Source organism: Berghia stephanieae, chromosome 5 (genome assembly GCF_034508935.2).
Source record: "Berghia stephanieae isolate SIO BIC M18660-M18661 chromosome 5, UCSD_Bste_1.3, whole genome shotgun sequence".
NCBI lineage: Eukaryota > Metazoa > Mollusca > Gastropoda > Nudibranchia > Aeolidiidae > Berghia > Berghia stephanieae.
In genome coordinates, this window is record NC_088364.1 from 36,791,839 (window position 1) to 36,808,771 (window position 16,933).

Here is a 16,933-nt window from a genome sequence, read left to right on the forward strand (position 1 = left end):
CTTATATTTTAGTGTAAAGATAATTTATAAAGATAAGTGAAGGAATTGGATACTGGAATCTGCTTTAAAAATCGTAAAATAAGAATATAGGACAGTATCTTTACACACCCCACTATCTTGGCCTGGCAGCGGGTGCTGATTAGAATTTTATGTTAAAGACTGTTTACATCTATATCCCTAATAATGCTCACTGTGCTCCTTTTTGCAATTTTTTTACAACAACATCCTCTTGACACATGCCTGTAGTTCGCGGTTTTATAAAGAGTATTTCATACCCTCATGTAAATAATGAATGCAGACGATGTGGTGGGTGGCAAAAGCAAAAGCATCATCCCTTGTAACAATTACTGATTCAATGAGAAACAGTCCTTTAACTTGCCAGACATCGATTGTGAAACACAAACAATTAGACAAATTTCACAATTTGCAAGGGAGTGGGATGAAGCAATGTTAGAAATAGTACATGAGTTCAATCTAATACAGGTAGTTAACAAACTTAAACACCCTTGACCTTGTTCTAATAACATGCCCAAACCTCATACAATCAGTCTACAGCTCAGGGCCTGAGTGATCATAATGTAGTTCTGTGCAACTTGACTTTGAAAGAAAAAAATCAAATACTCCAAGAAGAGTCATGTTTTATGACAAAGCTTTAATGTAAATTACCAAGCTTGTAACAACGACACCAATGGTAGAAATTGGGAATGTTTTTCAACGCTGTGAAAAGACTTAGTGATAAACGCAGCCTCTCAAAATTGGACAACAACACTTACACTCACCATGGATCACACTGATGCATCTAAAGCACAGGTGCTACAACAAAGCAAAACTATGCAGTGGCGACCATGACTGGAATAGATTCTTCTCCTAAAGAGTATAAACAGAGAATGGCAACAACATTAATTATATTAAAAAACCATGCTTATAATCATTTATTCAAAGCCACACTTTCTGACAAAAGAAAATGATTATAGGAAGATACGACTGTTTATGATCAGATGTCATTTACAAAATTGTATTGATTTATTGATCAAAAAAATTGAAGAGTTATGTGAGTTACTGGGGGAAACTATATAAGATTCTCCAATTGTCTCTGCTGTGTGCCTCTTTTATAATTTTTGATAGCTCTGCCAGTGATGTTAATGTTTTCATCATTAAATTGTTTCAAATCGTTATCGAGAGTGAGAGGTAATATTGCTGTCCCCGAGCTCGCTTGTTTTGGCAAACGAAATAGTGTGTTATTGTTTTATTGGTGGGAATTTCAAGTTTACGATGTAGAATATGTGCATGAAATATTTAAATTGGTACAGCAATACTTTTTGTCAATTCCTTATACTTCAATACAATCAGAACCTTACATAAAAAATGTGGAGTCTTGTTTGAGGTGTTTTAACTGTTTTTGATAGACTGTGCCTACTATCATGTTTGCAAATCACTATATAACAAGATTTTATGTGTTTTTATCATATAAAAACTTTGTACCAATAAAAAATAATTGCAGTAAGCCAGCTGGTGGTATAACTTTTCAAAAACAAAATCTCAGTTACTTTCCTGAAGTTTTAAAGCTTTGTTTTTTGTTGTTTTTGTTTTTGTTTTTTTTTTTTAATGCAGGAAAGGGTGGAACTAGCTGTCTATCCCTCTTGAAGCATAAAATTTTTGTAACATTATCACATTTACTTATAAGCTGATAATTTCTTTCTGCAGAAATCGCGTCAAAATCAGAAAAATCGCCAAAGACGGAAAGTTGCTAATAACAGTCAACTACACATTGGAAACCATCATAGAGGTACCGTTTTTGTAATCTGTTTTGATATACGATAATCACGCAAATGTTGATTGTGAAACCAAAGTTATATGAGGCAATAAGAAACTTTTGTTGTGAAGTGTCTCATAAAATTTGCACACGACCTTTTTTTTTTTGTCATAAAATAACAGGTAACCTATGTCTTGTTTCATTTTTTTTTGTTTCAGAAAATATGTGCCTTCATACGTGTTTTTCATTAATTTTTTTTTACAAATTATAAATCCAAAAAAGATGATGCTTTAATGAAGATATAGCCAAAAGAGATTTAAAAAGAGATGATTTATGACATGACGAATCACAAACTGAATGGAATTATTTGGAATAATAATTCTAACATTTTTTGGTCACTCCTTAAATTTTTCAGCAGAGGAGAGAGGTGTGTCTCCAAACACAGGCGGGTCAACAGACAGAGCGAGACGTAACGCCAATATAAATGCCAGAAGGAAACCAAAAGGTTGGATGTGCATGTTGATTTTAAAATTGAAAAGTTAATGCGTGAAAGCGATGCCCAAGAACAAATTGTGCCTGCTTCTTTTCATTACTCTTCTCCCTCTTTATAATATTGAGAAATAATTGAGTGTCAAATGCTTGTCCTATTTATTTCAGGACAGTAAAAATTATTGTATTTCATTTGTGGCGTCCAGAGTAGCACTGGTGATTCTCAGATAATAATTCTGGAAATCAGAGGCATCGATGATTCTATATTAACATGTTGATTAGATTAGTTAGCTGATACGAGTTCATCAAAAAATATATTATTTTACATCACATTTTAATAATATTTCCAGATTTCTTATTTGATGATTTCTTTTAATTTCAATTCTATCTTTTCAACTGAATATACTAATAGCATTGCTTTCTTATGAGCTGCTTATGATTTTGTGTTGGCTTCTTGTTCGTATAGCCCCTTTGGTGAGATTGGCGCTGTAAAAATTATTTTAATCATTAATATTATTAAAGAACTCCCTTGTGTTTGGCAGTGGGCATTGATCTTGTGCACTGTCAATGCATAACATTGTTTGTTTGGATAATTTTCAATAATATCGAAAGAGAATTAAAAGCTCAATTCAGAGAGATTAGGTTCTAAATTGGTATTATTGGAGCTATCCCAATAACTCAGTTGGTAGAGCGCTCCTCTCACAAGCAAGTTGGCCAGAATCGATTCCAAGTGAAGTTAAAGTTCTTACTATCCCCTGTCCCCTGATAAGCTTATGCTGTCAGGTCTAGCAGAAAGTACTTTGTATAAGGTTATGGTTATATACACAAAGTAGAAACCAATTGATATTGTTCGTTTAATGCTATATAATCATGAATGACACTAAATATGTTGTGTAGCAATTGTGTATGACGTTAAGTAATTTCATGTTTGTTTTTTTTAATCGAAAAATTCTGAAAACATGCGTATGAAATAGTGCCAGACGAAGCAAAAATAAAAAATAAAAGAAGAAATCATCCCAAAAAGTCAAGGTGCTGAGGCTGGGGATTTAACTTCAAGCCACCTAGTTAATGGTCAAATCTGCCTTCGATGTAGGACATCTGACAAGTAAACAGGATGGCAGGCTGATTTTTTGGGGGGATAACATTTCTCATGCTTTTTACTTTCTGCTTTATACAGGCCTTTTTAACAGATTTTTAGGGGAAAAAATAATCATTATTTTTGTTTTAATTTCCTAGTTGATAAAATTGATAATTTTTTGTTCAGAATGGTTATATGTACTCGATGTAAATGTTCACATAATATTTACTTGATGGAAAATGTGACTCAAGTAGCTATACGTCATCAGAGTTCAGAATTTTTTTTCCCGATAAATTATAATTTTCTGGTTTTACATAATTTGATATCAATACGGTTAGTTTTCCTATAAGGCCATTCTTTGTATTACGTTTATATTTATGTTCTAACTCGTTATTACATGTTTTGTTGTAAAGCTGTTTCATTTGCATTCATGGGCCTATTTTTAATTGAATTTTTTTTTTGTCTTTAGTTTCAACGAACAAAGGCCCTCCTGTTTCAACACCACATTCAGACAAGTCCTTTGTCAGCACTCCTCAACAAAAAAACAGGAAATCCAAGGCCCTTCCCACCATCCCACAATATAGGAAAGGCGACATTGCTGTAACTGGGACATCGACAAATGCAGCAAAGTACTGATGTTCTGAATTTTTAAAAAAATATTATTACTTTAAAAATTGATCTGAAACGAATCACACACAAAAAAAAGTAAAAATCACAGATGTATTTCAAAGTTAGTACAAATTTTGTACACAAATCACACAATTATGTTGAGTATGTGGCTTTATAAAAAAAATTATGATTTGTTATTGTGAGAAATGACGACTCAAAACAAGTATGCAACGTATTTCCACTTATAATTATACTACATCATACTCTTTTTACTTTTCACTTATAAGAAAGATGCAATTGTTTTTCTTTTATTATTGTAATTTTTATTTAATTCACGAGTCTGCAATTAAAAACGTATTGTGAGCATCCTATCAGTAAAGATATTTTTATCCTATTAAATGACATAATTTTTCAACATTTTATCTTAATTCACACATTTGCTGTTTATCGAAGTCATGTTACCAATGAATGATCTTGTTGATGTTAACCATAAAGATACAAAGACGAGGACGGACACTGACTTACTTTTGATTTATTTTTCATCTTTTCTTCTTTTAAACATTTCCTTGAAAGATTTCTCCGTTTCTTGTATAATTATTATAACTTGTAACAGACTTCTATGAAATGGGCCTATTCTATCCATTTATAAAAATAAGCAATTTTTAAAGTGTTTTGTATTATTTTCATAGCTTAGAAAACATGAACAACAAATGTCTATACAGACTGGCACCATAGCAGGACAGTGGTGATTATGACATGGTCAATGGGATGGATCATTAATATATATATTAAAAAGGGGAATATAGGTATGAAAAGAAAGAGGGGGGAAAAGACAGAGGGAGGATGCTTCCAAGATATGAAATTCATGATAACAATGATATTATGATTATTTTTTTTAATTGATTAGTCTATAACAATACCCAATGTACATTTCCAGAAATGGATAAATAAAGTTCATCTTATCTTAGTTTATCTTATCTTAATGTAATGGACTTCTGAAGTTAGATGGGCTGAGAGTAAATTTTCATTATACCAGAGGTCATGATACAGCTGGTTTTAAAGGTCTTATTCGACTGGATTGGTCTTCCGGGTATATTTTTCTTTTACACATTGGGTATCGAACTGCTGATCTATATATGAAGTAATAAACAAAAATTAATATAACAGCTTAAAAAAAAAAAGAAAGAAATACCAAACACAGAACGTTTCGGGCTCAGAACCCTTCTTCAGCCAATTACAAAAAACAATGAATACTTACATACATTATTATTTAAAAAGCAGATTGACGGCAGAGAAATTTCTATTCTGTTTTCATTAGTTTTTTTTTTTGTTGGCTGAAGAAGGGTTCTGAGCCTGAAACATTCTGTTTTTGGTATTTTATTCTTTTTTTTGAAGCTGTTATATTCATTTTTGTTTATTACTTTTTAAAGCTTCTGGCAGCTTATTATCGCTTTGATCTATATATAATATGTTGAAAGGAAAATGTTACATAAATTGTTCATGGTTAAGTGAGATGGGAAGCCATATGAGATTCTAAAGATTTCCTGAGTGCGGAAAATATTATCTCTCCGTATCTTCCTCAGTCTCCTCTCACTTCTCTCCCATTTACTTATAAAAAGTGACCCTAACCTCACTTACTCTGTGGGGTATTTGACCTCCTATGGTGGGCAGGAGATCACGCTTCATCTTCTATCCCCTATATCTGTTTTCCGAGTTGCTTTCTGATTGATTTTGTCTTAGAATAAGATTACTTGATTTTATCCTGGCCCTTGCGGAGTCATTAGCTGAGAAGGAAACAGTCAAATGTTTAGAATTAGTTTTAAGAGATGGTATTTTTTTTCCTTGTAAATCATCTCTCTGTTGTGTATTGTTATTTATGTATTCTGTTTTGGATATATTTTGTAGACATTTGAGTTTATTTCTCTTGGTGGGATCCTATGTTGGTGTCTGGATGAGACTTTTAGGTGATCTCAAACTAAGTACATTGATGGTATGCTCTTGGAATCTACATCTGTTCGCTAATTGAACCATTCCCCTTCGTCCTACTTTTTCCCCATGTCTTTTTAATTGAAATTCTAGAATCTTTTTGCTATCCCATTTTCTTCCTTTTTACTGGTGCTTAAATGACCTAAATGCGTCGCAAGCGCCAAAATAGCCCTTAAAAATAAACAAAAGAAACAACCTCAAATATGTTGAACAATCTATAAATATTTCTTAAACTGCTTTAATAAGTCTTGCCTTTATAAATTCTATAATTTTTTATTTTCTTTTGATCATGGAAATGTGATCATCGCTATATTTTTCAATTATTTTTGCACACAATAACTTTTTATCAGGTGATATTTTTAAAAAACGCATTCTAGCTGTATAGTTTTATTTCAATATTTTGAGCACCAATTTAATAAATACCCTATGATACATTCCTACGGTATACTACATGTAATCAGTGTAATGAGGTATATGCCAACTTTTTTAAAAATTCAAAGGAGGTTCAATATACTTAAAATTAGAGGCATAGGAGCTTAATCTTGGAAAACATAAAAATCCTATTTTATGAACATGAAACAAGAGGAAAAAAATTATAATATTTCCAATCATGTACCTTATACCACTAACAATAACACATAACTTGTATTGAAAAGTGCAATAAAGAATATAAGCTTGTGGGTGCAATAGTACAGTGAACTTGGAAATATTCTTCTTCAAGAACTAATCTACAATAATGATAAACACCACTCACTACACTCCCACGCACTAACCTTTTTTTTTTACATGAATTGCTTTGTTATATATTATTTCTATATAATTGTAAGCACATTTTATTTATCATAATATATGATTTTATAATTTCTTTTTGCATATCAACTCATTGTTATATTAATTGATCAATGCAATTCTACTATTTTACTATTCTGATCTCATTAACGTGTTGTGTGTGTGTATATATATATATATATATATATATATATATATATATATATGTGTGTGTGTGTGTGTGTGTGTGTGTGTGTGTGTGTGTGTGTGTCTGTAAGGGTGCGAGGAGAATCCATTTTTTTAAGGGGCGGTTTGGGTCTTTTCTAAAAAAATGTTAATAACCTATATTGGGCGGTTTTAATCATTCTGTATCATCAATATAGGTTAAAAAACAACATTTATGGTGAAAATTTTTAATTATCTGTGTTCATACCCATTTTGCGATCTAATTTGGGGGTCTGACATCAAAAAATATAACAATCTTGTGGCAAACGTTCCACAAAAACTAATGAAGGAATGACATCCATATTCTTCCCTCTTGTCAACATTGTACCATAGTGTGTCACCATAGAGAGATTTTACGGCTTTAGCTTATGGAATTTGTATTAGAGCATTACAAAGTTGAGAATCAAAATGTTATGACAAAATTGATGTAAAAAATTCAGATTTAGGATTGTAATTTAAAATTCACAAATCTTATCAAAAAAATCTTTCTATGGTGACATAATACATTATCTCTGTGATAACTGTGGAAATTTTCAGACAATTCCATTGAATAGATTCTGAGTAACGTTTGACACAGTTTCCCATACCCTTAGAAAAATGACATATTGAGAAAATGGCAAAATGGCTTCCCGTTTTTCACACATTTCTTACTACCTGTACAATTTTCGACTGTGTATTTCGTGCCTTTATAGTCTACTTTAAGAGTTTGGACTTCAATTATATTATTTCTAAGATAATAAAATATCATTTTCCACTAAAATCTCAAAATCAAATTTTTGAAGGATTTTCCTAATAATTAGACCCAAACCACCCCTTAAATTACATGCTATTTCAGTACAAAGTAGAAACCAAAAATATTCGAAAATTTTCAAGCAACAAGAACAAAACCTGAAGTTATTTCTTGCAAAGTTTAATCAAAAATGCTTTATGGTAATGTTTAAGAAACTATGTCAGCTATACCAAACTCTGGGTGGGGATCCTGACCTCCCATAGCGGGCAGGGGGGTACATACTGTGTCTTCTATCCCCTTATATCTGTTTTCCAACATGCTTTCTGTCTTTGTCTTGGAATGAGATTACTTGGTTTTGTCCTGGCCCTGGACCGAGTCCTGGCTGGGAGGGAAACAGTCGAATGCATAGTTATTGTTTTGAGAGATGATATTTTTTTCCTTGTAAATCATCTCTCTGTTATGTGTTATTATTATTTATTTTAATGTATGATGTAAGCATCTGAGTGTATTCCTCCTTGTTGGATTTTGTGCTTGTGTCCGGATAAGACTTATAGGCGATCTCAAGCTAAGTACATTGGTGGTAAGCTCTTGGAATCTACATCTGATCCCTATTTGTTCCCAATTCCCCTTTGTCTTACTCTCTCTTGGATGCTTTAATTGTAATTCTAGAACTTTCGACTATCCCATTTTCTTCCTTTTTTACTGGCGCTGATATAACCTAAATGTGTTGCAAGCGCCGTAAAACCCTTAAAAACAAAACAAAACAAACTATACCAAACTTGTATAAAAATCACTATATCGAAAGTTTCCAAATTTGGATCTTTTTTTTAGCAGTGCAGTGTTACTAATGTAAGATATTGCCAGGTCTGGTTGAAAAACAAATGACCAGTACGCAGAAATCATTTTCGATTTATTTCCAAAGGTGAATAGCCTCCAATATACCCTGATTTGAATCCCATGGCTTTCAGCATTTGGTCATTGATGGTTGAAAGGGTGGTACGTATTACACACATGCAGTGTTAAAGGAGAGTCGATTCAAATTGCATGGGATCGACTCACTATTCAAGACATTATAAAATCAATTGGATCATGGGGAAAAATGATACGGATCAGTCATGAAGCAAAATGAGGTTTTGAAAGATCACATAAAAATTTGAAAATTACGTCCAAAATCTTTGATATGGCACTTTTGTGGTGTGCTTAATAAAACAATCATGGAATTAAAATTTTTCAATATTTGTTTTTGAAAAATTGTGTACACAAATTTAAATGATTGGGTTTGATTGTATAATTTATTGTCTAGCAGCTTCAGGCTTCAAACTTTTCCAGTTTTCTTTTCCTCGCACCTTATATATTTATATATTATATGTAGTATGTGCAAAACGTATATGTAACTTTTGTTATGCACAGTTATTGTAATAATTTGTAGTCAATTTTTCTCCCTTTCCTTTACATTTTATAATTATACTATCTTCATAAAGATAATTTTCATAATCTCCATTTAGTTAGTTATTCATTTCATAGGAAACAACCTACTTTATTTAAGTATCCATAGTTGGAAAGCATCTAGCTTTTCTGTTCTCACATCTAATCCCGAGCCATTCCTTTTCTGCAATAATTTGAATATTCTTCACTCACTCCACTCAAAATATTTATTTGTAGTTTCTACATGCACCCAATTTCATTTGCATGATCCTGATACGATCCTTTGCAGTTTAATTTCATTTTTGGTTCTACTGTAAATATCAAAATGTCTTTAAAAAACTAACTCAAGTTATTAAAATCTTGTTTGAATGTGCAGGGTCGAAAAAAAATGATTGGTGCTAAAACGTTTCAGAAATGGACACTCCTGCTGTAAAGCTGTGATACATTTAATTTTTTTTTCAAAAATATATTATATATACTGCATGCTGGTGTGATTTTACCATGTAAAATTTTCTTTCTACGTTCCTAATCTATATTTTTTTTCAATTAGACTGAAACAGTGCCAGATTGAATTATGCATTTTTTTCCATTTTATGTAAGTAAATGATTGCAGAGGAAATTAAACAATCTCACACCAACACACAATCACGATCACATACGCACGCGTGCACAGATGTAAACACAGACACACACATACACACACAAGGACAGTGTTACTATGACACACATAAACAAGAGCATATATTCAAAACAAAATCTGATATTAATCTTAGTATTCACTGTTACTTTAAGGTGTGTGCTAAACCGCCAAGGTAAAAAAAAAATACTTGAAATATGATTTCCTCTTCACTATATTCCTAATGTCGATTTTAATACTTTAATTGTAAAGTGGTGGACTAAATGATTTTTTTTTTAAATCGTTCAAGCTTATTATAAGCATTAATTATAACATTTTTGGATAGGCGAAAAACCTTTGTTAAACCTCTAAAGACATAAACAAACAAAAGATCTCAAATACATTCTGCTTTTGTTTGTATTTATTTTGTTTGATAACATGAGATCATGTGATAAGACAAAGAAGTCATACAGATCAAATCATGTGTGTTTGATGGTATTTAAGACAGGTTTTATCTATTATTGACATATCTTGTAATTTGGGGGGAAAATAGTTTGAGATATACAATTCTTCATATTAGATATATGCTGTAGTCAAGTTCATAGATTCTTAACATCACTCCGTCAAGTTTATATTTTATATGCATTTTTAAACTTTAAATATTGTCTACTTTAATTAAATACTATAAACTGCTGAAACTGTCTATTTTTTTCAAATCATTTTTCTATAAACGATGTCATATTCCATTGCACTTTGAGATATTTGGAGTGATAGAGATCACTTCTTAACGAGCCAAACTATTTCGATTAATGCACTTACACATGGCCCAGGAGGAGTTTTGAATGAACTATATCAATGTATATTAAGTGCTATTAATTAGATAAACTTTTTAGGGTTTCTTCTTGTTACCCCACATAGGTACAGGAAATAGCAGCATTCAATATATGTGCATTTTGTTAAGACCTCTTTAACCCATTTTCGTGATTTGTTTTCAATAAAAATAAGAGTTTTTTAAAGTTTTTTTTTGGGACATGGTTGAGGTTGAAAGAATTGTTTTAAGTAGTAAAAAAGATTTTTTAAATTCTCAAATAAAAACTTGCCACAAACAGCCTATTTTTTACAGAGGACATTATTTAGTGAATTGTTATCATCTACAGACCAAAAATCAGGAAATATGATTATTATAGAATGTAAATAATATTATTTTATCACACAACAGGAGTTATACTGTTGGTGTTACTCAACTGTTCGTCTATTTTTAAAGGCATCCATGAGATGATCTACTCTTACTCCTTACAACAGACTATAAGGTTACACATTTAAACATTTAATTGTGTGTGTGTTTATGATTGTTTCGTCTGTGAAGACATGAGTATTTTACTGAAGGTTAAAGCATATCTCTATGCCAGAAAAGGAAACATAAAAACAATTAATGATTTTTTTCTGGGTGGGGATCCTGACCTCCCATAGCGGGCAGGGAGGTACATACTGTGTCTTCTATCCCCTTATATCTTATCCAACAAGCTTTCTGTCTTTGTCTTGGAATGAGATTACTTGGTTTTTTCCGGGCCCTCGTCGGAGTCCTGGCTGAGGGGGAAACAGTCAAATGCATAGTTATTGTTTTGGGAGATGAATTTTTTTCCTTGTAAATCATCTCTCTGTTATGTATTATTATATTGGTTATTTTTAATGTATAATGTAAGCATTTGAGTGTATTCCTCTTTGTTGGATTTTGTGCTTGTGTCCGGATGAGACATAGGTGATCTCAAACTAAGTACATTGGTGGTATGCTCTTGGAATCTACATCTGATCCCTGTTTGTTCCCATTCCCCTTTGTCTTACTTTCTCTTGGGTGCTTTAATTGTAAATCTAGAACTTTTTACTATCCCATTTTCTTCCTTTTTACTGGCGCTGATATAACCTAAATGTGTTGCAAGCGCCGTAAAACCCTTAAAAACAAAAACAATGATTTTTTTAGTTGTCTCGTGGTACATATGCTTAAGTCTCGGAATTTAGATTTTCATTCACTTTTTTTCAAGCATTGATCCTCACATTCTCTCACCATCTCACCATTCAATTGAATTTTGATTTAAAGATACGACATAATATGCAAAGATAGGGTATATAGACAAAAAACTGCATCAGTCGATCTATTAAAAGAATTCACACCTTTTTATTCATAATCTTTGGCAATTTCATGACGCAGAAAAAAATAAGAATAATATCTCACACAACTTACATCTGGAATAGGCATTTTATAAAGAATATATATATTGGGGGTGGGGGAAGTAGGAATGTGTAGATAATAAATAAAATCTTGTCAGGTAGGAAGAGCAAATGGATAATGTTTCATCTGCTTTCCATAAGATTTACTGATACAAACGATGAGGGTTTATGTATATGTACGGTCCAACTGAATCCAGTCAGTCGTACAAATAGTGAAATAAGATGGACAAGAGAGATGGGTGTTTTATTGATTTATTGGTCGGTGATATCATCGATTATTAAGGATTTTTTTTTAAATCTCGAATTGTATGATCAATTTTAGAAGACCTATCGTTTAAGATAGATATTTTTTTCCTAAATGAGCCTTATTATCTTACAACAGCAAATTTGTTTTGGATTGGTTTGGTTTTTTTTAATGCATAAATTATTATTTTGCAGAAAAGAAAGATATAATTTGTGAAGTTCATCATGAAGAAATATTTTATGATCCAATTATTCTTCAAGACGTTTTGGTTTCTTTTAGAATTTCAAGGTTGTATTCTTGATTGTTCTTGTTCCTTATTACCAGACCTCTGATTGATAATATTCTAAATACTGCAATATGCTGTGAATGGTGAAAAAGCCTATCGGTATACTCTCTCTCTCTCTCTCTCTCTCTCTCTCTCTCTCTCTCTCTCTCTCTCGCTATCTCTCTCTCTCTCTCTCTCTCTCTCTCTCTCTCTATATATATATATATATATATATATATATATATATATATATATATATATATATATATATATATATACTTAAATAAATATATATTCAGAACCCGCAAAATTTTCAGGTAAATAATTGATTAGTATGCACATACATTTATTTGTTTTAATTATTATACTGTCATGGAAATTAAGATTAACTTTCATTCAAAATCAGTCCAGTCATAAAGTCTGTAGGTGTACACAAATGAATATGTAAACACTTCATGGTAGATTTAATGAAAACATTGAAAACAAAGGGTGAATTTAGACATGGACAAATCACAAAATTAAAAGGCTAATTATGCACAGCAGTTATTTGTTTTAATGATTATGTTACTGAGGAAATTAAGTTAAATCAAGATTAATTTTTTGAGCCATCAGTGGTCAAATTTGGTCCGGTAATAAGGTATTCGCAAAAATATGCCAACTTTTTATATACATTTTACAACGTCTGTGTGTTTCACTTTCATGTCTTTTCTCTGTTTTGCTCATCTCGTAATGTGTTGTTGGGGCCCCGTTTGGAAACAGTGGGGAAATAAATTATTTTATTGTGGTGTTTATTTTGAAAAAAAAAACTCATTACAAAAAACAATCCTCAATTATTGATACAAATTGGCATTGGAAGTTGATCTTAGTATATTTTATCCTATTACATGTATTTATTGCTTTTAGGAAATATTGAATTATTTTTAGAGCAAACAATCCTGTGGTAATAGATAAGAGGACGTCTCTTGCTATTTTATTTACACATACTTACAAATACCTTTTAAAACGATGTTAATTCTTCTTTATTCTACATTGCAGATGTTACTTCTTGCTTTGTAATGTTTCTTGTTAAATAAAGTGGAGGAAAATAATCGAGAGATTTTGCTTGCTTTCTTTCAATCCTTGTCCCTTCACCTTTGTTAAAATAAAATGGAAGTATTTCTCAAACTGACAATTTATTTTTTTTTAGACTAAGGTTTGATTTTTGCATGATACAAGAGTAGGCTTTATACAAGATTTCAACAATATTGAAATATTTTTTTCATTCAGATTCAACTATACATTTTATCTTACTATGAGATCATATTTCTAAATGAAGATATAATATTTTGATTGACATTTTATTGTTTAAGGGTTTAAAAGTAGTCCAGAGCCAAATAACCCATGGAGCCGGACTTTATGTCGGTCTCTATTGCTTTAAACAGACAACAGCAATTGTTTCCCTTTGGATAGAATGCTAGTCTCACAGATTACTGTCTACCAACTGGTTGGGGTTCCTGGCCTCCCATGTGGGCAAGGAGGCACTTACTGTCTTCTATCCCCTATATCTGTTTTCCAACATACTTTCTGTCTTTATCTTGGAATGAGATTACTGAGCTTTGTCCTGGCCCCTGGCTGGGAGGGAAACTGTCAAATATATAGTTAGAGTTTTGGGAGATGATATTTTTTGTTTTGTAAATGCACTGTATTTTGTTTTGTTTACATACTATATATAATTTGTAAACATTTGAGTGTGTTTCTCTTAGTGGGGACCTGTTCTGGTGTCTGGATGAGACTTTTAGGTGATCTCAAACTAAGTACCTACACCGATAGTGTGCTCTTGGAATCTACATCTGTTTCCTATTTGAACCAATTCTCCTTTGTCTTACCTTTTCTTGGGTGCTTTAATTGTAATTCTAGAACTTTATGCTACCCCGTTTACTTCCTTTTTACTGGCGCTGATACGACCTTAATGTGTTGCAAGCACCATAAAACCCTTAAAAACATACAAAAAACTTTCTACCAAATCTAACAGACCCAACCATCCAATCACTGCTTGATGGTTAGAGGGGTCAGAAAAAAATCTTGACCTCACTCGGGATCGATCCCAGTCATTTTAAGAGTGAAGTGAGTGCTCTAACAATGAGCGGTTGAGATCCCCTGGTTTGCACGCTATTAATGGTGAATATTTGTAGCTAGTGTAAAAGCAAACTATGTACCATTCCAGGATAAGGGATGGAACCCACAGGGAATGGAACGGCGGGTATTATAGAAGAATGAAAATGACAGAAAGAGTTGCCCTGTCTGACCCCAAAGGAAGTGAATTAAACACGTATACACAGGTACAAGAAGAAGGAGTTGATTACTGGATATTAGGGATTAGGAAGGACTATAACGGTATAAAAGAATCATCACCATAATCATCATTATCATCACCTCCACCACCATTACCATAATAATAATGATGAAAATAATAATAATCATAATCATAATAATATTGATTATTATTATTATTGTTCTTCTTGTTGTTGGTGTATGTGGCATTATATTATCATCATCATCATCGTCGTCGTCGTCGTCGTTATTATTATTATTATTATTATTATTATTATTATTATTATTATTATTATCATCATCATTATTATTATTATAGTTATTGTTGTTATATATTTTATATCTTTAAACATTACAGCAATGAAAAATTAAGTGGAAGATGTGACAATTTTCCAGCCATACATGTTCTGATTCTAATTGTATCCGTTTTACAATCTCTAGGTCGTTCATCAAATTACCTTTTGTGGTCAGTCTGAATCTTCATGGCACTGTGCTTATTTCTCCAAAGACAGGCAATGTAGTAAACTTTTAATCGTCCAAGTAAATAACGAGTGACCTATACAATCAGTGAGAAAATAAGTCTTAAGAAATAAAGATAAGATATTATCAAGTAGAATTATTTCATTTTTATATACAGAAATATAGAATACTTATAATAATACTTGATGACACACATACACACACACACACACACACACACATATATATATATATATATATATATATATATATATATATATATATATATATATATATTTTTTATATATAGTTCACATACATTAATGTTCTCACCTCTTATTGTGCACTTCTGTCTACAACGCTGTTTATCCATGTGGCTCCTCAGTACATTCACACATATGGGTGCCAAAGTAAACATCCGAACACAACTATTCAAGATTCACAGGAACCACCAGGAGAAACAGCATTGTAGATGGAAATACACAAGAGGTGAAAGCATTAATGTGATTCGTGCTCCTAAAACTGTCGAGCACTCTATGGACACATACACACAAATGTGCGAAAGTAAACTTCAAGTACAAAACAAAAAGTATTCAAGATTCGCAGGAAACATTTTTGCCATTCCAATCCGTCCTGAGGAACCACAAGATAAAACAGCAGTGTAGATAGAAATGCCTAAGAGGTGAGAATGTTAATGTGATTTGCGTTTCTAAAACTGTTGAGCACTCTATGGGATTCATCATCATCATCATCATCATCATCATCATCATTGCCTTTTTCACCCTGGGTCAGGGTATAGGCCACAGACAAACAGTTTCCATCCTTCTCTATCCTGAGCTAACTTTTTTATCTCATTCCAGGTCTTACCACTTCTCTGTATATCAGCTTCTTTAATTCTTCTCCATGTTCCTCGTGGCCTTCCCCTTGATCTTCTGCCCTGAAGGTTCCAGTCCAATACTTTCTTTGTTATAGTTGAGTCATTCTTTCTAAGCGTGTGTCCAATCCACCTCCATCGTCTTCTTCCAATTTCCTCTCCCACTGGTTTCTGCTGTTCTTTTCCATACTTCTTCATTTTTTATTCTATCCGTCCATTTTATTCTGAGTAGCTTACGCATGCACCTGTTTACGAAAATCTGTACCCTCCTTATACATGCCTGTGATGCGTTCCTAGTTTCACATCCATACAGGAGGACAGACTTCACGTTTGAGTTGAAAAGTCTTAGCTTTAGTCGAAGGGAGATATCTTTAGTTCTCCAAACTCTGTTCAAAGATGTGAATGCAGCATGTGCCTTTCCTATTTGTGCTTTCACCTCTGCTTCCGTGCCTCCATCCTTGTCAATTATACTTCCGAGATAGCAGAAAGTGTCTATATCTTCGAGTTCCTGATCTTTTACTTTGTTCTGCTCCCTTTGACGCTTACCTATCCTCAAGACCTTTGACTTGGCAGGGTGAATTCTTAGACCAAGTGATTCCAGAGGCTGTTTATAATTGTGGTTTTCGCTTGCATCTGGTCCTGGGTGTGGGACAAAAGAGCCAGATCATCTGCAAAATCCAGATCATCCAACTGTGTCCAGGGGTCCACTGTATCCCATTTCTTCTCCCTTTGGAGGTTTCCTTCATTAGCCAATCAATGGCAAGGATGAACAGGAATGGTGAGAGTAAGCATCCCTGCTTGACACCAGTCTTAATTTCAAATCTGTCAGTAAGCTGATCTTCATGTACAACCCTGCAACTTGATCCTTCATACATT

At 32.5% G+C, this 16,933-nt stretch overlaps 1 protein-coding gene across 2 annotated transcripts in view; it reads left to right on the plus strand.

Moving 5' to 3' along the window:
• The window catches only part of LOC144972847 (kinesin-like protein KIF19), a 29,640-nt gene extending 25,608 nt beyond the window's left edge, over nucleotides 1–4,032 (plus strand). The window contains exons 19-21 of one of the 2 annotated variants that reach the window (XM_078914564.1): nucleotides 1,705–1,786; nucleotides 2,169–2,258; nucleotides 3,790–4,032. In XM_078914564.1, the coding sequence (XP_078770690.1) occupies nucleotides 1,705–1,786; nucleotides 2,169–2,258; nucleotides 3,790–3,956 (339 nt within the window). In that variant the 3' untranslated portion in view covers nucleotides 3,957–4,032. The remainder of the gene's footprint in view (nucleotides 1–1,704; nucleotides 1,787–2,168; nucleotides 2,259–3,789) is intronic. The other variant, XM_078914565.1, reaches the window with a different exon arrangement.
• Nucleotides 4,033–16,933: the final 12,901 nt, after the last annotated feature.